At 37.9% G+C, this 15,932-nt stretch overlaps 1 protein-coding gene across 4 annotated transcripts in view; it reads left to right on the top strand.

Annotated features, from left to right (window-relative positions):
* The window catches only part of CSMD3 (CUB and Sushi multiple domains 3), a 743,929-nt gene that overhangs the window by 647,401 nt on the left and 80,596 nt on the right, over window positions 1–15,932 (top strand). For 3 of the 4 annotated variants that reach the window (XM_086741185.1, XM_086741183.1, XM_086741182.1), the window contains 3 exons: window positions 9,545–9,730; window positions 11,098–11,292; window positions 13,022–13,195. In XM_086741185.1, coding sequence (XP_086597311.1) covers window positions 9,545–9,730; window positions 11,098–11,292; window positions 13,022–13,195 — 555 coding nt within the window. The remainder of the gene's footprint in view (window positions 1–9,544; window positions 9,731–11,097; window positions 11,293–13,021; window positions 13,196–15,932) is intronic. The other variant, XM_086741184.1, reaches the window with a different exon arrangement.

Below are 15,932 nucleotides of genomic sequence, written 5' to 3'. Positions count from 1 at the left end.
GGCCCTCCTCTGGACCCTCTCCAACAAGTCCATGTCCTTCTTATGTTGGGGGCTCCAGAGCTGGACACAGTATTCCAGGTGAGGTGTCACCAGAGTGTAGTAGAGGGGGAGAATCACCTCCCTCGACCTGCTGGCCATGCTCCTCTTGATGCAGCCCAGGATGTGGTTGGCCTTCTGGGCTGCAAGGGCACATTGCCTGCTCATGTTGAGCTTCTCATCCACCATCTCTCCCAGTCCTTCTCCTCATGGCTGATCTCAACCCATTTTCTACCCAGCCTGTATTTGTGCTTGGGACTGCACTGACCCACATGCAGGACCTTGCACTTGGCCTGGTTGAACTTCATGAGATTTGCACAGGCCCACCTCTCTAGTCTGTCAAAGTCCCTCTGGATGGCATCCCTCCCCTCCAGTGTGTCGACAGCACCACACATCCTGGTGTCATTGTCGAACTTGCTGAGGGTACATTCCATCGCACTGTCTGTGTAGCCTACAAAGATGTTAAACATGTCTGGTCCCAATATGCACCCCTGAGGAAAGCCACTCGTGACTGGTCTCCACATGGACATTGAGCCGTTGACCACCACTCTCTGAGTGCATCCATACAGCCAATTCCTTATCCACCAAGTGATCCGTCCACCAAACCCATGTCTCTCCAGTTTAGAGAGAAGGATGTTGTGTGGGACAGAGACAAATGCCTTGCACAAGTCCAGGTAGATGACATCAGTTCCTTGTCCCTTTTCCACCGATGCTGTAACCCTGTCATAGGAGGCCACCAAATTAGTCAGGCATAATCTGCCCTTTGTGAAGTTGTGTCACCTCCTTGTGTTTCATGTGCCTTAGCATGGTTTCCAGGAGAATCTGCTCCATGACCTTGCCAGAGATAGAGTTGAGGCTGACCGGCCTGTAGTTGCCCAGGTCTTCCTTGTTCCCCCTTGTTCCCCCTTACCCCTATTCCAGTCATCAGGGACCTCACCAGACTGCCATGACTTCTCAAATATGGTGGCCAGCGGCCTGACAACTTCATCTGCCATTTCCCTCAGGACCCGCAGATGGATCTCATCAGGTCACATGGACTTGGGCACCTTCAGGTTCCTCAGATGTTCACGAACCTGCTCTTCCAGTACAGTGAATGGTTCTTCTTTCTTCCAGTCCCAGCTTTTGCCTTTTGAAACTTGAGTGATGTGCCTAGAGCCCTTATTGGTGAATACTGAGGAAAAAATTAATTAAGCACCTGAGCCTTCTCCATGTCCCACGTAACCAGGTCACCCATTTCCTTCCAGATAGGGCCTACATTTTCCCTGGATCTCTTTTTATCCTTGATGTACCTACAGAAGCTTTTCTTTTTGCCCTTAACGTCCCTGGCCAGATTCAATTGTGTCAGGGCTTTAGCCTGCCTTACCTGGTCCCTGGCCGCTTGGACAACCTCTCTGTAATCCTCCCAGGCTACCTGTCCTTGCTTCCACCCTCTATAGGCTTCTTTCTTTACTTTCAGTTGGTCCAGGAGCTCCTTATTCATCCACGGAAGCCTCCTGGAATTTTTGCCTGACTTGCTCTTCCTCGGGACACATCGCTCCTGAGCTTGGAGAAGGTGCTCCTTAAATATCAACTAACTTTCTTGGGCCCCTCTTCACTCCAGGGCTTTATCCCATTGTACTTTGCCCAGCAGATCCCTGAAGAGGCCAAAGTCTGCTCTCCTGACGTCCAGACTAGTAAGCCTGCTGCACACTTTACTTGCTGCCCTAAGGATCTTGAACTCCACCATCTCATGGTCACTGCAGCCAAGGCTACCCTTGAGTTCCACATCCCCCTCCAGCCCCTCCCTGTTGGGTAGAATGGGGTCCAGCATGGCACCCCTCCTCATTGGCTCCTCTATCACTTGCAGGAGGAAGTCATCATGCATGCATTCCAGGAACCTCCTGGACTGCCTGTGCCCTGCCGTGTTGTCTTTCCAACAGATGTTGGGGTCGTTGAAGTCTCCCATGAGGACCAGGGCTTGTGACTGGGAGGCTGCTTCTGTCTGCCTGTAGAGGGCCTCATCTGCTTGGTTCTCCTGGCCAGGTGACCTGCAGCAAACCCCCACTGTAATGTCCCTGTCCCTGCCCTCCTAATTACTATAATTGTTAGTCAAATAATACTTCAAGAACAAGTGGAGTTAAGTGCCTAGTAATCCCACGGTGTCTGATCAAGTACAAAGACTGTCGGTACTAACTGTTAGCATATTGAAAATTATATAGTGAATGTGTTAATTGAATAACAGTTAATTTTAATTTGCATTTAATGAGAGCTAGCTTTGCTCCATTGTAGGATATGACCTTTATTCAGTTATTTGAATAAGTTCTTGTACATGGAAAGTGTTTTGTGATCGTGATATGTAGCTGCAACTCACAACAGCAAACTCTTCAGATTCAACCTAAAGACACATTATTACTGCAAAAGCCCTTAGGAACAAGCTTCTTCCATACATCAGTCATAGTCTAAGCTTCTCATTGTTTTGCTGAGATGAAAATTATTCCCGTTACCCAGATGATACAGAAGATTTATGATACGATGTCCTGTATCAAAAGGTTGAGGACACACTCAGTAAATATCCCTCATGTTCTTTCACAGAGGATATTTACAAGACACAAGGGCTTGGCCTTCCCAGTACTACTGGGTAGTACAGATTCACCACAATTTGTTCTAATGCTTTTAAATATGGGCTGTTGGTTTTTAGAACTTCATGGTATAGAGGATAAGCATTGTTTTAACAACTGTTATAATTTTTAGTTAGAATTTGCGTACTATTTTGCCAGGTGATATCAAATGACAATGACACAGTCTTACCTTCTACTTCACATTATCTATCATTTATAGTATAATTAGCAAAGCCATTTTAATCAGTTATTTCACACATTTGAATGTAAGATTGGGACAGATGACCATTTAACACAGCAAAAGAAGTATTAGACGTGGGGTTTTTTTATTATTTTTACATAGCAGTGCAGCCAAAAAAAAAATGTATTTGCAATTTCTTTAGAAACAATGCATCTCATTTAAAACTATTTTTTTTTCTGTTTCCTAAATGAAGATTGCCAGTCAATTCACAGTAGTAGTTACTGGCATCATGTTCTGGTTTTGTTTAGTGAGGGGGGGCCTAAGGTGGTAGCTTCTGTAGGAAACTGCTAGAAGTTGCTCCCGTTTGTTCAATGGACTTGGCCGGGCCTAGGGCGGACCAAGGCAGAGCCAATTGGTAGCAGAATGTCCCATGATAACGCCTCTGCAATAATGTATTTAAGAAGGGAAAAACAGAAAAAAAAAAAGAAGAGAGGATGTGAAGCAGCTGAGTCGGGGTAGAGAGGGGGAAGCGCCAGCCTCGTGGGCCTTTTAGGCCTCACCCTCTGGCCTCCCACCGGGCAGCCGACTGGGCCCAACAAGGCCCAGCCCGGCTGCAAGAAGTGGAGAGGAGATGAGAAGTGAATAAGATGTAAAAAGGATCCTGAAAGGCGTCTGCCAGCCTGTTGTGAGGAACGGCTGCAGACACCACGGTCAGTGAAGAAGGAGGGGGAGGAGTAATGCAGCTCCTGGCCAAGATTCCCCTGCAGCCTGTGGTGAGGACCATGGTGAAGCAGGTTGTCCCTCTGCAGCCCATGGAGGTCCACGGAGGAGCAGAGATTCACCTGCAGCCTGTGGAGGACCCCACGCTGGGGCAGCTGTTCTGGAGGGACTGCACCCCGTGGAAGAGATGACCCACACCAGAGTAGTTTCATGAAGGACTGTGGCGTAGGGGTGGGACCCCACAACAGAGCAGGGGAGGAATGTGAGGAGTTCTTCCCCTGACCATGAAGCAGTGGCATGAAACAATGTGTGATGAACTGACCGTGACCCCCATTCCCTCTTCCCCCCTGTACCGCTCGGGGCGGGGAAGGTGGTAGAGACAATGTTAAGCCCAGGAAGAGGGAGGGGTGGAGGGAGGTTATCTTGTTCCCTGTCTCATTCTCCTGCTAGTTTTAGAAATAAATGAATAGTTTTCCCCAAGTCGAGTCTGTTTTGCCTGTAACGGTAACTTTAAGGATTTCTCCCTGTCCTTATCTCAAACCTCGAGCTGTTTTTCTTATATTATGTCCCCCTATTCTCTCGGAGGGTGGGGGGAGCGGGAGAGAGACTGCGTAGTCTGGTCTCGATGGGAGCAGAACTATGACACATCATCCTAGAGGAAATGAGAAATCTAAGGTCTTAAAATTTATGAGTTCTTTAATGATAGCTCTACAATCAGCAGAGCTAGTCTTTTGTGGTGGTTCTGTGGGTTTTTTTTTTAGTAACACTAAGTCCATTTTTTTTACTACCTGCAGAATATTTCATGACTGTATTTAAACTAATGCTTTCTCTTTACATTTTTCATTTTGTGTCTGTACCATTATTATAACTTCTGAATCCACTTCTGTAACTAATGAACGCTAGTAGCCTTTTCTACTACAGTTTTTTTTTTCAAGTTCGTGAGTAATGTTAGTGTGATTTTTAATGTTCTCATTCTTATACCTATATGAATAGAAATCTTGATCTCTGAACCTCTAAATAGATAATACCAGCCATTCTTCAAATCACTTGTGCTACAGGACTGACAGAACTTGAAAAATTCAGAAACACACTTTAACCTTGGATGAAAGCTTTTTGCATTATTTATAGAGCTAAACGTGTCTCACTAGAAGAGCCTCAATTCAGAAGTTAGGAATTAAAAAGAAATTCCTCAAGCCAGACTTCAGCAGTTGCATGAAACGTTTCAAAGTTAATCTGAAAGCATCCTTCCTCTGTCACGAAAAGAAGTAAAAGAAAACTGCTTCAAAATCTAATACTGTATTACTATAATAGTAACAATAATACAAATTAATTACAAACTTTTACTTTTTTAACTTTTAGATATTAACTATTCTGTTTATGTAAACATGCATTAAATTAATCATAATGGGAAAGCGTTGTCATTCATGTATCCACGTCAATTTTAATGATATTAAGCCTCTGATTGTAAGTCAGTAAAAGATTCCCATAGTTAACTAAATTATAAGATCTGAGTATAATAAACTTTTGAAAGAATGAATAGGTTTACAATGATCTATCTGAATACAAGAATTAACATCAATTCATATAAATAGTTGAATATTTACAACTGATCCTAGATCTGGGAGGACTCCAAGTGTTTTAAAACATTTGATTTTCTCACAGTTATTTTTTACATTTCAATTTTTTTTTTGTCCCAGCATTATATGTTTCTTAGTTTTAATTATGAAATATTTCTCTTGCAAATAAACATTGTCTCACATAAGTCTCCTCAGAAATCAGTATTAATACTTTATAAAATCATATACAGATAACAAACAAATGCTTTTACAGGAATTCTAGGTAGAGATTTTAAGTAAGTAAAGTTTAAAATGTAACACTATATCCAGAATAACTCCCTAGTTCAGTCATCTGAATTGTCTGTAACAGAAGACGTAATTTTTGCATAAGTGGTGATGGTTATGTAAATTATACTAAACCATTAAAAAAAAAAAAAAAAAACAAACAAACAAGAAAGAGAGTAAGAAGAGTATCTTCTTAGATATGATACCTGATGAGTTAAGACTTTCTCAAAAATTAAGCTTAAGTAAATTATTAGTGGTCTGGAACAAAAATTTGATGTGTAAAGCATAATGCCTTCTACCTTTACATTTTGTTAGACGTGGCTATAGGTTTGAGATAGTCATATTCATGTACATTAGAACAATTAATATAGTTATGTACACAATAAAAAAAAAGTCTTGCATTTATTCAAAATAGACTTCTGTTTATTTGCAAATGTATGGCTGTATTGGGACAGGTGTGAAAATTCGGTAACTTATTAAATGCCACAGAAATAGTTAGCATCCTTTGAAGTAATTCACAAGGCAATCTACAGGAAATTTAGTTTTCATTAAATGTCTTAATTCTTCACAAGTTGAATGTTCAAGTAGTTAAGTTCAAAAGAGTACATCACTGAATAGTTTCAGTAGTCTTGCCTGTGTTGGAAATGCTTCTGGAAAATGTTATCAGCTCTAGATCGTAGATCATGTCTGCATTCATACTTTTCTTTTTTTTTCTCATATCCCTGAGATGTGAAAGATAGCTACATCTGTGGAGGGTTGTTCTTAAGTGAGGCAGAGCAAACCCAAGGATCAGAGGTCCTTTATAGGGTGAATAGTCTGATCTCACTTTGGGAAATTGTCATCACAGAAAGTTTTAATAGTGCCTTAATGTTTATTGAAGAGTATTTAAGAACTCATCCTGGTCTAATAAAAATTTCTGAAATTTCAAGTAAGTCTTTAGAATGTCCTGGTAGTCTTTGAGAACTGGTGAAGTGAAGGCCTTCCAAGGCTGTATATGTATATCTTTGGAACTGGAACTGTATTCTGAAGTTTTTGAACCAAGAAGAGATTTTAATATTTCAGTTGTGATTACAATTATGATGTTGGTTTTCAATACTGTCCAAGCTGACATATAATGACCAAACATTTCTGTGATACATCTTCTTTCAAGGTGCTAAGGATGTTTAATATTTGTCATTTGTTTTCCTGTCAAGTTATCAGATGTGGCAATAATTTGTCTTGATCTTTTCACATCTTTTCCCTTTACTAAAAGTTAAATTTCTGTGCAAGTTTCCACATATGTAAAATTCAGCCTATAACTGCTGTAAACTAAAATTGTCATTCAGTGATTCCTCAGGAGTTCTGTTGTTTATATATAGAAGGCTATTATCAAGCATTTGGTGTGCCAGGATTAAACTCGTTTCTTAAAAACTTAAGGTTAAGGGAAGGATGTATTTTCTTGTGCCACAAGATTGATTCTTTTAACATAAATAATATGATTCAAAATTTATCAAGTCACTAATGGAGATTTTTGAATAATGAAGGAATAATTATGGTAGATGTAAACCATCTCAGATTGTATCTACAAAATATCTGATACGTATTTTGCTGATTGCTAAGAGACAGAATTTGTAGTATGTGAACAAGTAATGCTGTAGCATTTGTTGGTGCTCAGGATCATAAACAACAACTGTTAACATGTTACAAGTCTTTTGGAGGTAGATACTAGTTTTTATACCCTGCTTAATGCTGACCATCATATGACCAACTGGAAGTGGACTGGGTTCTGGCAACTCCATTGTCTGAAACTTCTTTTTATCATTAACAAGTGATTTTGAACTAAGAGGTTTGCTTGGCCAGTTATGCAGGAAAGAGTGTTATTTGATTATACCATGGTTATACCAGCTTTTGATTATCCTCTTCGTTGTATGGATAGGTCTGCCTAATGTTGGCTGCTGCAGTCCAAGCTATTGAGGAATTTGAGATATAATAAACACCAACTTGATCTTATGTTTTTATTTTAGTGTCATGGAGGTCCAGTTTCCTTCTTCGTTGATATCAGGTGAAATAGTACAGCTTTGTCAAATGTTTAGTAAGAAGTGGAAGATGGACCTTCTGTTTTAGTTAACTTGTAACTTTTTATTCCTCTGGGATAATATCCTCACACCCTCTGGAAGATGGAAGTCAGTGACTCTCTTGACAGCTTCTCTTTCTCTTAATTGCTGTTTTCTTAATTTCCTCTTCTGAATGCATGATTGTCTCTAGTTGCCAGTAGATATTGAGATAGCCATAAGATACATATTTTTATGCTTGCCCAGATGAGATCATGAGCAAATTAATAATAGTTTTCTGTGATCTTTTCAATACAGTGTGTCCCTTTTAAAAAAATTTACATAAAATCATAGAATAGCTGGTGGTAGTCCAACCCCCTTGCAAGGAGCAGCAATATCTCCAACTAGATCAGGTTGCTCAGAGCCCCGTCCAACCTGGCCATGAATGTTTCCAGGGATGGGGCATCTACCATCTCTCTGGGCAACCTGTTCCAGCGTTTCACCAACCTCACTGTAAAAAATTTCTTCCTTATGTCTAATCTAAATCCACCCTCTTTCCGTTTACAACAATAATCCCTCATCCTATCACAACAGGCCCTGCTAAAATGTTTCTCCCCATCTCTCTTATAAGCCCCCTTTATTTAGGTATCTTTGTGGCCCTCCTCTGGACTCACTTCAAGTCTATGTCCTTCTTATGTTGGGGGCTCCAGAGCTGGATGCAATCCTCCAGGTAGGGTCTCACAAGAGTGGAATAGAGGGACAGAATCACCTCCCTGGACCTGCTGGCTGCACTCCTATTGATGCAGCCCACAATGCGGTTGGCTTTCTGAGCTGCAAGTGTACGTTGTTGGCTCATGTGGAGCTTTTCATCCACCAGTACCCCAAAGTTCTCCTCAGGGCTGATCTCAATCCCTTCATCCTCCAGCCTGTATTTGTGCTTGGGATTGCCCCAATCCATGTGCAGGACCTTGCACTTGGCCTTATTGGACGTCAGGAGGTTTGCAGGGGCCCACTTCTCCAGCCTGTCAAGGTCCCTCTGGATGGCATCCCTTCCCTCCAGTGTGTTGACCACACCACATGTCACCAACAAAGACATGTCATATGCAGTTTATTTTTATGGCAATTCAAATGTGTTTTAACATTGATCGTATCACTTCTATTCTACAAGTTGTGATAGCATTATTGCTTTACCTGTTTCTCAGCTGTGATTATTAGCTTTGGTACAGTGCCACTCTGTTGTTATATTGCTTATGCAGCAGATCTGTCTTCTGTCAGATCAGCTCAGAATATCAGCAAAAATAAATTACTTTTTTTCCAAGTATTTATACATAGCCTGTGAGGCTTAGGTTTTCATATCTCTATGTAGGCAGGATAGATGGTCTCTTAGGGTTCAAGATTCCACTTCAAAATAAAGTACTTAAGAGACTAAGTCCTTTTTCTTTTTTTTTTTGTTTGTTTTTTTTTGTTTGTTTGTTTGTTTGTTTTTCTTTTAATATAACTTGCATTAAATGTATCGTGGAAAAGATTTAGTTTTTATTCTATTCCCAAAACAGACAGAGCATTATTTAGAGCCAGATATTTTCTTGATACTTTCTTTCTGCTGAGCAACTAAAAACAACAACAAAAAAGCAGCTTGCATTTTCATTTGCTAATTTTCAATATTTTCGAAAGAGCATTTTCTTTCTGCTTTACAGGAGGAAAAATAGAATGCTGAAAGTTAGTTTTAGTGCTTTGCCAGATGTCACCCAGTACATCTGATGGAAGAAACCTGAAGTACAAACTAGATTCCTAATGCCTCAGACTAGTGCTTTACTCATTCAACAGTGCTGATCATATTATTTTTTCAAATATTATCTGTTACCTCTTCTTTTATTATCTTCTGCATTTTGAATGGATAGCTGCAGAGTTATGATCCATTATTCTTATTTTTAACCTCCTCCATCAAATGACAAAGATTTTCTGAGATCTAATTCCCTAAATTGTTAAGGGAATTTTTTTTTGTAGGCTTAAAAGACACATTAATGGGTTAAAAAGTCAACAGTCAAAGACTGTTGATGTTACAATGCATAAACCCTTTGAGATGAGCAGAAGCTTATACTGAAGGAGATATAAAATAACTATGTCTTTCTCTTTACTCAGCAATATCTTGTGGAATTCCTAAAGCTCCATTAAATGGTGGTATATTAACTACAGATTACTTAGTTGGTACCCGTGTTACTTATTTTTGCAATGATGGATATAGACTATCAGCCAAGGAACTTACTACTGCAGTATGCCAGCCGGATGGTACCTGGAGCAATCACAATAAAACACCTCGTTGTGTAGGTAAGAAACACATAAAATCTCTCCAGTAAGAACCTGGCTGTACATTTTCTTTATTAACCCAAAGCACAAATCTTCACATTAGTTAAGCTTTCAACTTCAGGTTACTTTATTCTTTGAATAATTACTGGTATTAAGTAATTATTAAATACATATTTGAAATATATATATATGAGATATATTTTGAAACATTCTGTGACAGCAGAAGAAATGCACTAGATATTATAGAATACATTCAGACTGATAGTTAATTTGCAGCTAAATTAAAATTAATGATTGCAGAGGTTTATGCAAAAGCCATCTCTTTATTGAGAGCTATACAGTTCATATGATGTTAACAAAACCTATTTACTATCCAGAATTGCAAAGTCTCTGGTACTCTGGGATACTTGTTTGAAACTGCTGCTTATTTATATTCAGACCATCATTATAATCCTACACCATCTAAACTTGGGGGAACATCACTGAAGAGAAAATGCATGTTCAGTCCCAAAGAGAAGTGGATACCATCAAAGTTATAAATGGGCTATGAAAACCCAAGTGATACAGAAATGTCAGACTGTCTGATGCACATTAAGATGGATTAGCTCATGCAATTAATTTTGGAAAGGAAAGAAAACAGACCCTAGAATAAGATTCAAGGATTTTCTCTTTTTCCTTTTTTTTTCCTTTTTCTTATTCTTGTAAATTGCATTCCCTCATGTCGTTCCACTATCTAAAGAACCCATCCAAATGAAAAGAAAAAAAAGTAGTATCCAGCAAAGATTTTCCTCTGTGCCTTTTGATCATGGAAAAAAAAAGTGTTATGCTTATTAACCTTTTTCTATTAGATTAGAGTTTAGAATGTTTTTTTGTTTGGTTTTTAGAGGAAGAACACATAAAATTAAGACATGAGAAAAATGTGTAGCTGCTGAGAAACCATTTTGTATATGGATATTATTTTATCTGTCACCAATGTGCAGCCTCTCCAAATAAGTCTTTTAGATCTCATAGAATTTACCTCGGTAGAAAAATAATTCCTATATTGAAATATAGGTCCTATTGTGGTTAAGATTCTGACATCTGATGTAAAGTGTCACAGGAATTCCAGGACTATCAATCTACAGTGAATTCAGCCATGGTATAGATTCTATCTACATAAATTCCATAGCTCTGCATATGTATTTACTACTCTATCTGTGCCATTAATCATTACTAATTAAATGAGAGGACTTGTACTTGCTAATGACAGGCAATTTCAAATACAGCCTTACTCTTCAAATATTATGTTGCTGTGTTTCAAATATATTTCTGAATTAATAATGGTGCAAATTTTTCTAATTTGTCTGTATTAAGCCAAAAATAACTATGTGTTTTTGTTATTCTGGAAGTTGTTACATGTCCAAGCATCAATTCTTTTACACTGGAACATGGAAGATGGAGAATAGTGAATGGTTCACATTATGAATATAAAACAAAAGTAGTTTTCAGCTGTGATCCAGGGTATTATGGTTTGGGACCAGCATCTATTGAGTGTCTTGCTAATGGCACCTGGAGTTGGAGAAATGAGCGGCCTTACTGCCAAAGTGAGTACATGTTGTATCTGCATCTGCTGTACAGACTTTAGAAAAAAAATGTTTTATTTGGCTGAATCAGAAATTAACTAATTCAGTATCGGAATCAGTTAATTAGAAAAATGTTTCCTGGATGTAATTCCTGGGTATCCTAAAGGCTATTGTTTACAAGTGCAATCCATTAGGTTTAGTGAAAAGGAAATATCTGTAAGCACACTTCTGGATTTTAAAGGATCCTAAATTTATAAAGGTACAAATAAATAAAAGAGAACATTTTCCTATATTTTTTTTCTAGGTCAGGAATGCCACATAGTCTAGAAAAATGCAAAAAAAAAGTTTTTATCCTGTCTGCACACTTGATAAATAACATAATCTCTCTTTTCAACTGGTTACCATATAGTGTGCAAGTCCACATCATTCCTACTGTTAGCCAGTATCCTGATAATCTACAATACCTACTTTTAAAAAATAAAAAGTAATTAATATTCAAATACTTTAAAGAAGATAGATGTGTGGCTACAGTTATGCTCCTCTCCCCCACCCCTGTGAAAAGCAGATTTCTTTATTTATTTAAATTTAGACATCTATTTTTTAAAATTGTGGGGTTTTGGGTATACCTTGAAGTTCCGAAATTCTTGCTCCTTGTGAAACACCATGTGACATACGCTCTGAGAGAATGAGATATGACTGATTTTGGTGCATGTGAGTAAACTGTGTGTATCTGCATGTGTGTGTATAAAACCACATACAATAAAAAATGTGTACTCAAGCCAGATAACTGTGGTTTAGAATGCATTTAGAATTTATTAATAATATATTTAAAACTAATAAAAAAGAGTCTGAGAAATGCAATTCCAAAGACAGATTAATTATATTGGAAATTAACTTTGAGTTCTTTATAACCTACTAGAAATTTCATTTATAATTTAGAGGATTTTTAAAAGTTAATTGCAATATTTCACCTCTGCTAATATTAAAAGTATTGTGTATAAGTCAGTATCTATATCTCTCTCTGTCTGCATAGATACTTTACATGCTATCTATCTATTTGTAACCCTTTTTCCTTTAAAAGACAAACTTTTTCACTATGTTTTGGGAAGTTTTGTTTGTAACACTACCACTTAATTTTGTTTTAGCATAAAGTACACTAGGTACTTTCACCCCTTGATTATCCACCGTTTTGTTTACTACAAGTAAAGTTCTTTTTATGAATTCCTAAAATAAAATTATTAAAGAAAAATGATGATTTTGAAAGAAAAGATCCTTTGAATTGTAAATTAATAGCAAGGAATTACATGCACTTCATTCATGCATTATAACAACATATTATGTGAATGCTAGGGCGAGCATTTCATTATGAACTAGGAGATAAATATGATATCTTTCCAAAGAAACATAAATATATTATTTAAAATGGCAATAATTGTGATATTCCAATATTAAAGAAAAGTCATTGATAAAACTAAGGTAAATAAATAGCAATTAATAATGTTCTGAATGGTGGATTTTTTTTTTAACTTTACTGAGACAATTTTAATTGATATCTCCTCCCCCTTCTTTCTTAAGCATTATTTCTGGGGAAGTAATAGTCTTAGTATGCAGACTTTTTAATCTATTTTTTTTTTCTACAGAGCAAAATCCTTCAAACTGTGAAATTTCTTTGTCTGTTTGACTGGTTGATAAGTATTATTGTATGTTACTCAACTGTACATTTCTGTTCTGTTTTGGTTTTACCATAAAGTTATTTCTTGTGGAGAACTTCCTACGCCTCCAAATGGGAATAAGATTGGAACTCAAATTACATATGGATCTACAGCTATATTTACTTGTGACTCAGGATACATGCTAGTTGGCTCTGCTGTGAGGGAATGTCTATCTTCTGGACTATGGAGCGGAATTGAGACCAGATGTTTAGGTATGGATACCACTGTCATGACTTACCTATTTTCTTTCTTTCTAGCAGACAAAAGTAATAAAAGCAAATTAGATTGTCTCTTCCTGTTAGACATTGAAAAAAGTTCTGCATTTTGAAAATGTGTGTGACTGAGTTATCTTTCTTGTCAAATTATGACTATGGTTACCTTTCCACAGATTGAATCCCTTTTTCAATATCTTCTCCACATGCAAAACCTGTGTCACTGGATTGCTGCATATGTCTCTAAAGCAAACTTATGCATAAACAGTAAGACTGATTGATTCCACATGTGTCAGCTTTAATACAGTAAAATATCTACATAGTAGACCTGAACTCAGTGGTTATGTTATAGATTTAATCTGTACACTTGCAAAAGATACAGGGGAGAAAAAAAAAAAATTTGTAGAAACTTTGACAGGAGCACTTCAGCTTTTGAAGCCCCTTAGTTATAGATGTTTAAGTAATGCTTAACTACACTTATTTAAGATTTTCAAGACACCAGTCCCTGCATCGTTTTTTTTCATAAGATGAATATCTGATCTCACTGAAACAATTTCAGGGCTTATTTTAATTAATTATTTTCATGTGTACCTTGATCTGGGTTATTGTGTTTAACTGTAGAGACAATTATTTTAGCTCTACATGCAATTAACATTTAAATTTCAGTTGAAATCAAGGCTATGATAGTATTTTGATTTTAGAATGCAATATAAAAGTTGTATTGTACCTTGTTGTTTGTGGGGGCATAAGAATATAAAATAATATCCAAAACCAGAGACTTTCAGAAGAATCTGAACTACTTTATACATTAAATATAGGGGTTTGTTGCAGTATCTCTTTGTGCCTTTTACCTTTTTAGAATACTCTCCATCCCAAATAATTTTCCTTCTGTGATATAGCATTATTTGGTGCAAATCTTCACTTAAGCTTAATTTGAATTACTTAGGAATGAGCAAAAGTGTTGCTTATCAGCCTACAAGTCTGAAGCTGGAATGTTTCGTGACATATAGCTGAGGGAAACACAGACTTTGTTTATCTTTCACTTTTACAATGAAAACCATTTAGCAGAGGGGGACAAAAATAAAAGATCTTCATGTTTATTTTCTTTTTGTTTTAAGTTGTCAGAAATGGTAAGACAGATTGTTTTAAATCTAAAAGTTTTGAGGCACCATAGTATGTGTGTAATCAAAATGTTCTGACTCTTTGCTACAGCTATTGAAGTTTGGAGAAACGTAAAAATTTTCATCAGAGAAATACTAATCTAAAACCAGCCAAATTTTCTGCTATTTTTTTTAATAGCACCTTGGGAAAATACTAGATCAGGTTGCTATGAGCCCTGTCCAACCTGAACCTTGAATCTTTCTGGGGATGGGGCATCTACCACCTCTCCAGGCAACCTGTTAAGTGTTTCACCACTCTCATTGTAAAAAATTTCTTTTTATGGCTAATCTAAATCCACCCCCTTTCCGTTTAGAACCACTGCTCTTTGTCCTATCACAACAAACAGGTCCTGCTAAAAAGTTTCTGCACATCTTTCTTATAAACTCCCTTTGCATATTGAAAGGCTGCAATAAGATCTCCCTGAAGTCTTCTCTAGGCTGAACAGCCCCAACTCACTCAGCCTGTTCTCATAGGAGAGGTTCTTCAGCCCTTGGATCATCTTTGTGGCCCTCCTTTGGACTCGCTCCAACGGGTCCACGTCCTTGTTATGTTGGGGACTCTAGGGCTGAACACAGCACTCCAGGTGGGATCTTGTGAGAGGGGAGTAGAGGAGGAGAATCACCTTCCTCAGCCTGCTGGCCATGCTTCTTTTGATGCAGCCCAGGATGCACTTGGCTTTCTGAGCTGCAAGCACACATTTCTGGCTCATGCGGAGCTTCTCATAGAGCTGCATCTCCAAGTCTTTCTCCTCAGGGCTACTCTCAATCCCTTCATCCCCTAGTCGCTATTTGTGTTTGGGTTTGCCCTGACCCATGTGCAGGACCTTAGACTTGGTCTGGTTGAACGTCATGAGATTTCTACAGGCCCACCTCTCCAGTCTGTCAAGGTCCCTCTGGATGTCACCCCTTCCCTCCAGCATGTTGACTGCGCCACACAGCTTGGAATCATTGGCAAACTTGCTTAGGGTGCACTTTATCCTACTGTCCATGTCACCGACAAAGATGTTAAACCGTGCCAGTCCCAATCATATGTTAAAACAATTATATGACTAGAAGAGAAAACAGTAATCTAAATGTTACCTTTTCTATCAGACTCATAGAACTACAGTAAGTCTTCAAACATTTGTCTTCAAAGCTTTAATGATGGCAAATTTTTGAAGAGAATATGAATAAAAGTCGTACTTAGAGAAACAGAATTTAGTAGACATGACATATAGCATATTTATCGTTTGTTAATAAAAAAAGAAAAGCTATTGACAGAGCAAATTTATAAAAGGGGGAGAGTAATGGCTGCTATAATTGCTTTTGCAGCAACACTGCCTGCTGTCCTACGTCACTGCGCAGGAATGAGCTTTCTGGAAAGACTCAGGCTGACTCCATTTAATTCCTGTTTCTTTAACAAGTAGTTTGAGAGTTAAGATAGAGGGATGGATTCAGTTAAAGACAAATCAGAAGTCAGAAATTTGTTTAAGAAGATTGAGAAAAAAAAATATTTTTGGAAGGTGGAGGAAGTTGAGAAAATTAAATAAATGGTAGAATGTGGGAGAAAAGATCTAATACAGCAGGAAGGTCTGCAA

The sequence above is a fragment of the Chlamydotis macqueenii genome, chromosome 2, assembly GCF_036417535.1.
Source record: "Chlamydotis macqueenii isolate bChlMac1 chromosome 2, bChlMac1.mat, whole genome shotgun sequence".
In the NCBI taxonomy this organism is placed as follows: domain Eukaryota; kingdom Metazoa; phylum Chordata; class Aves; order Otidiformes; family Otididae; genus Chlamydotis; species Chlamydotis macqueenii.
This window is presented reverse-complemented; position numbering and strand designations above follow the sequence as displayed.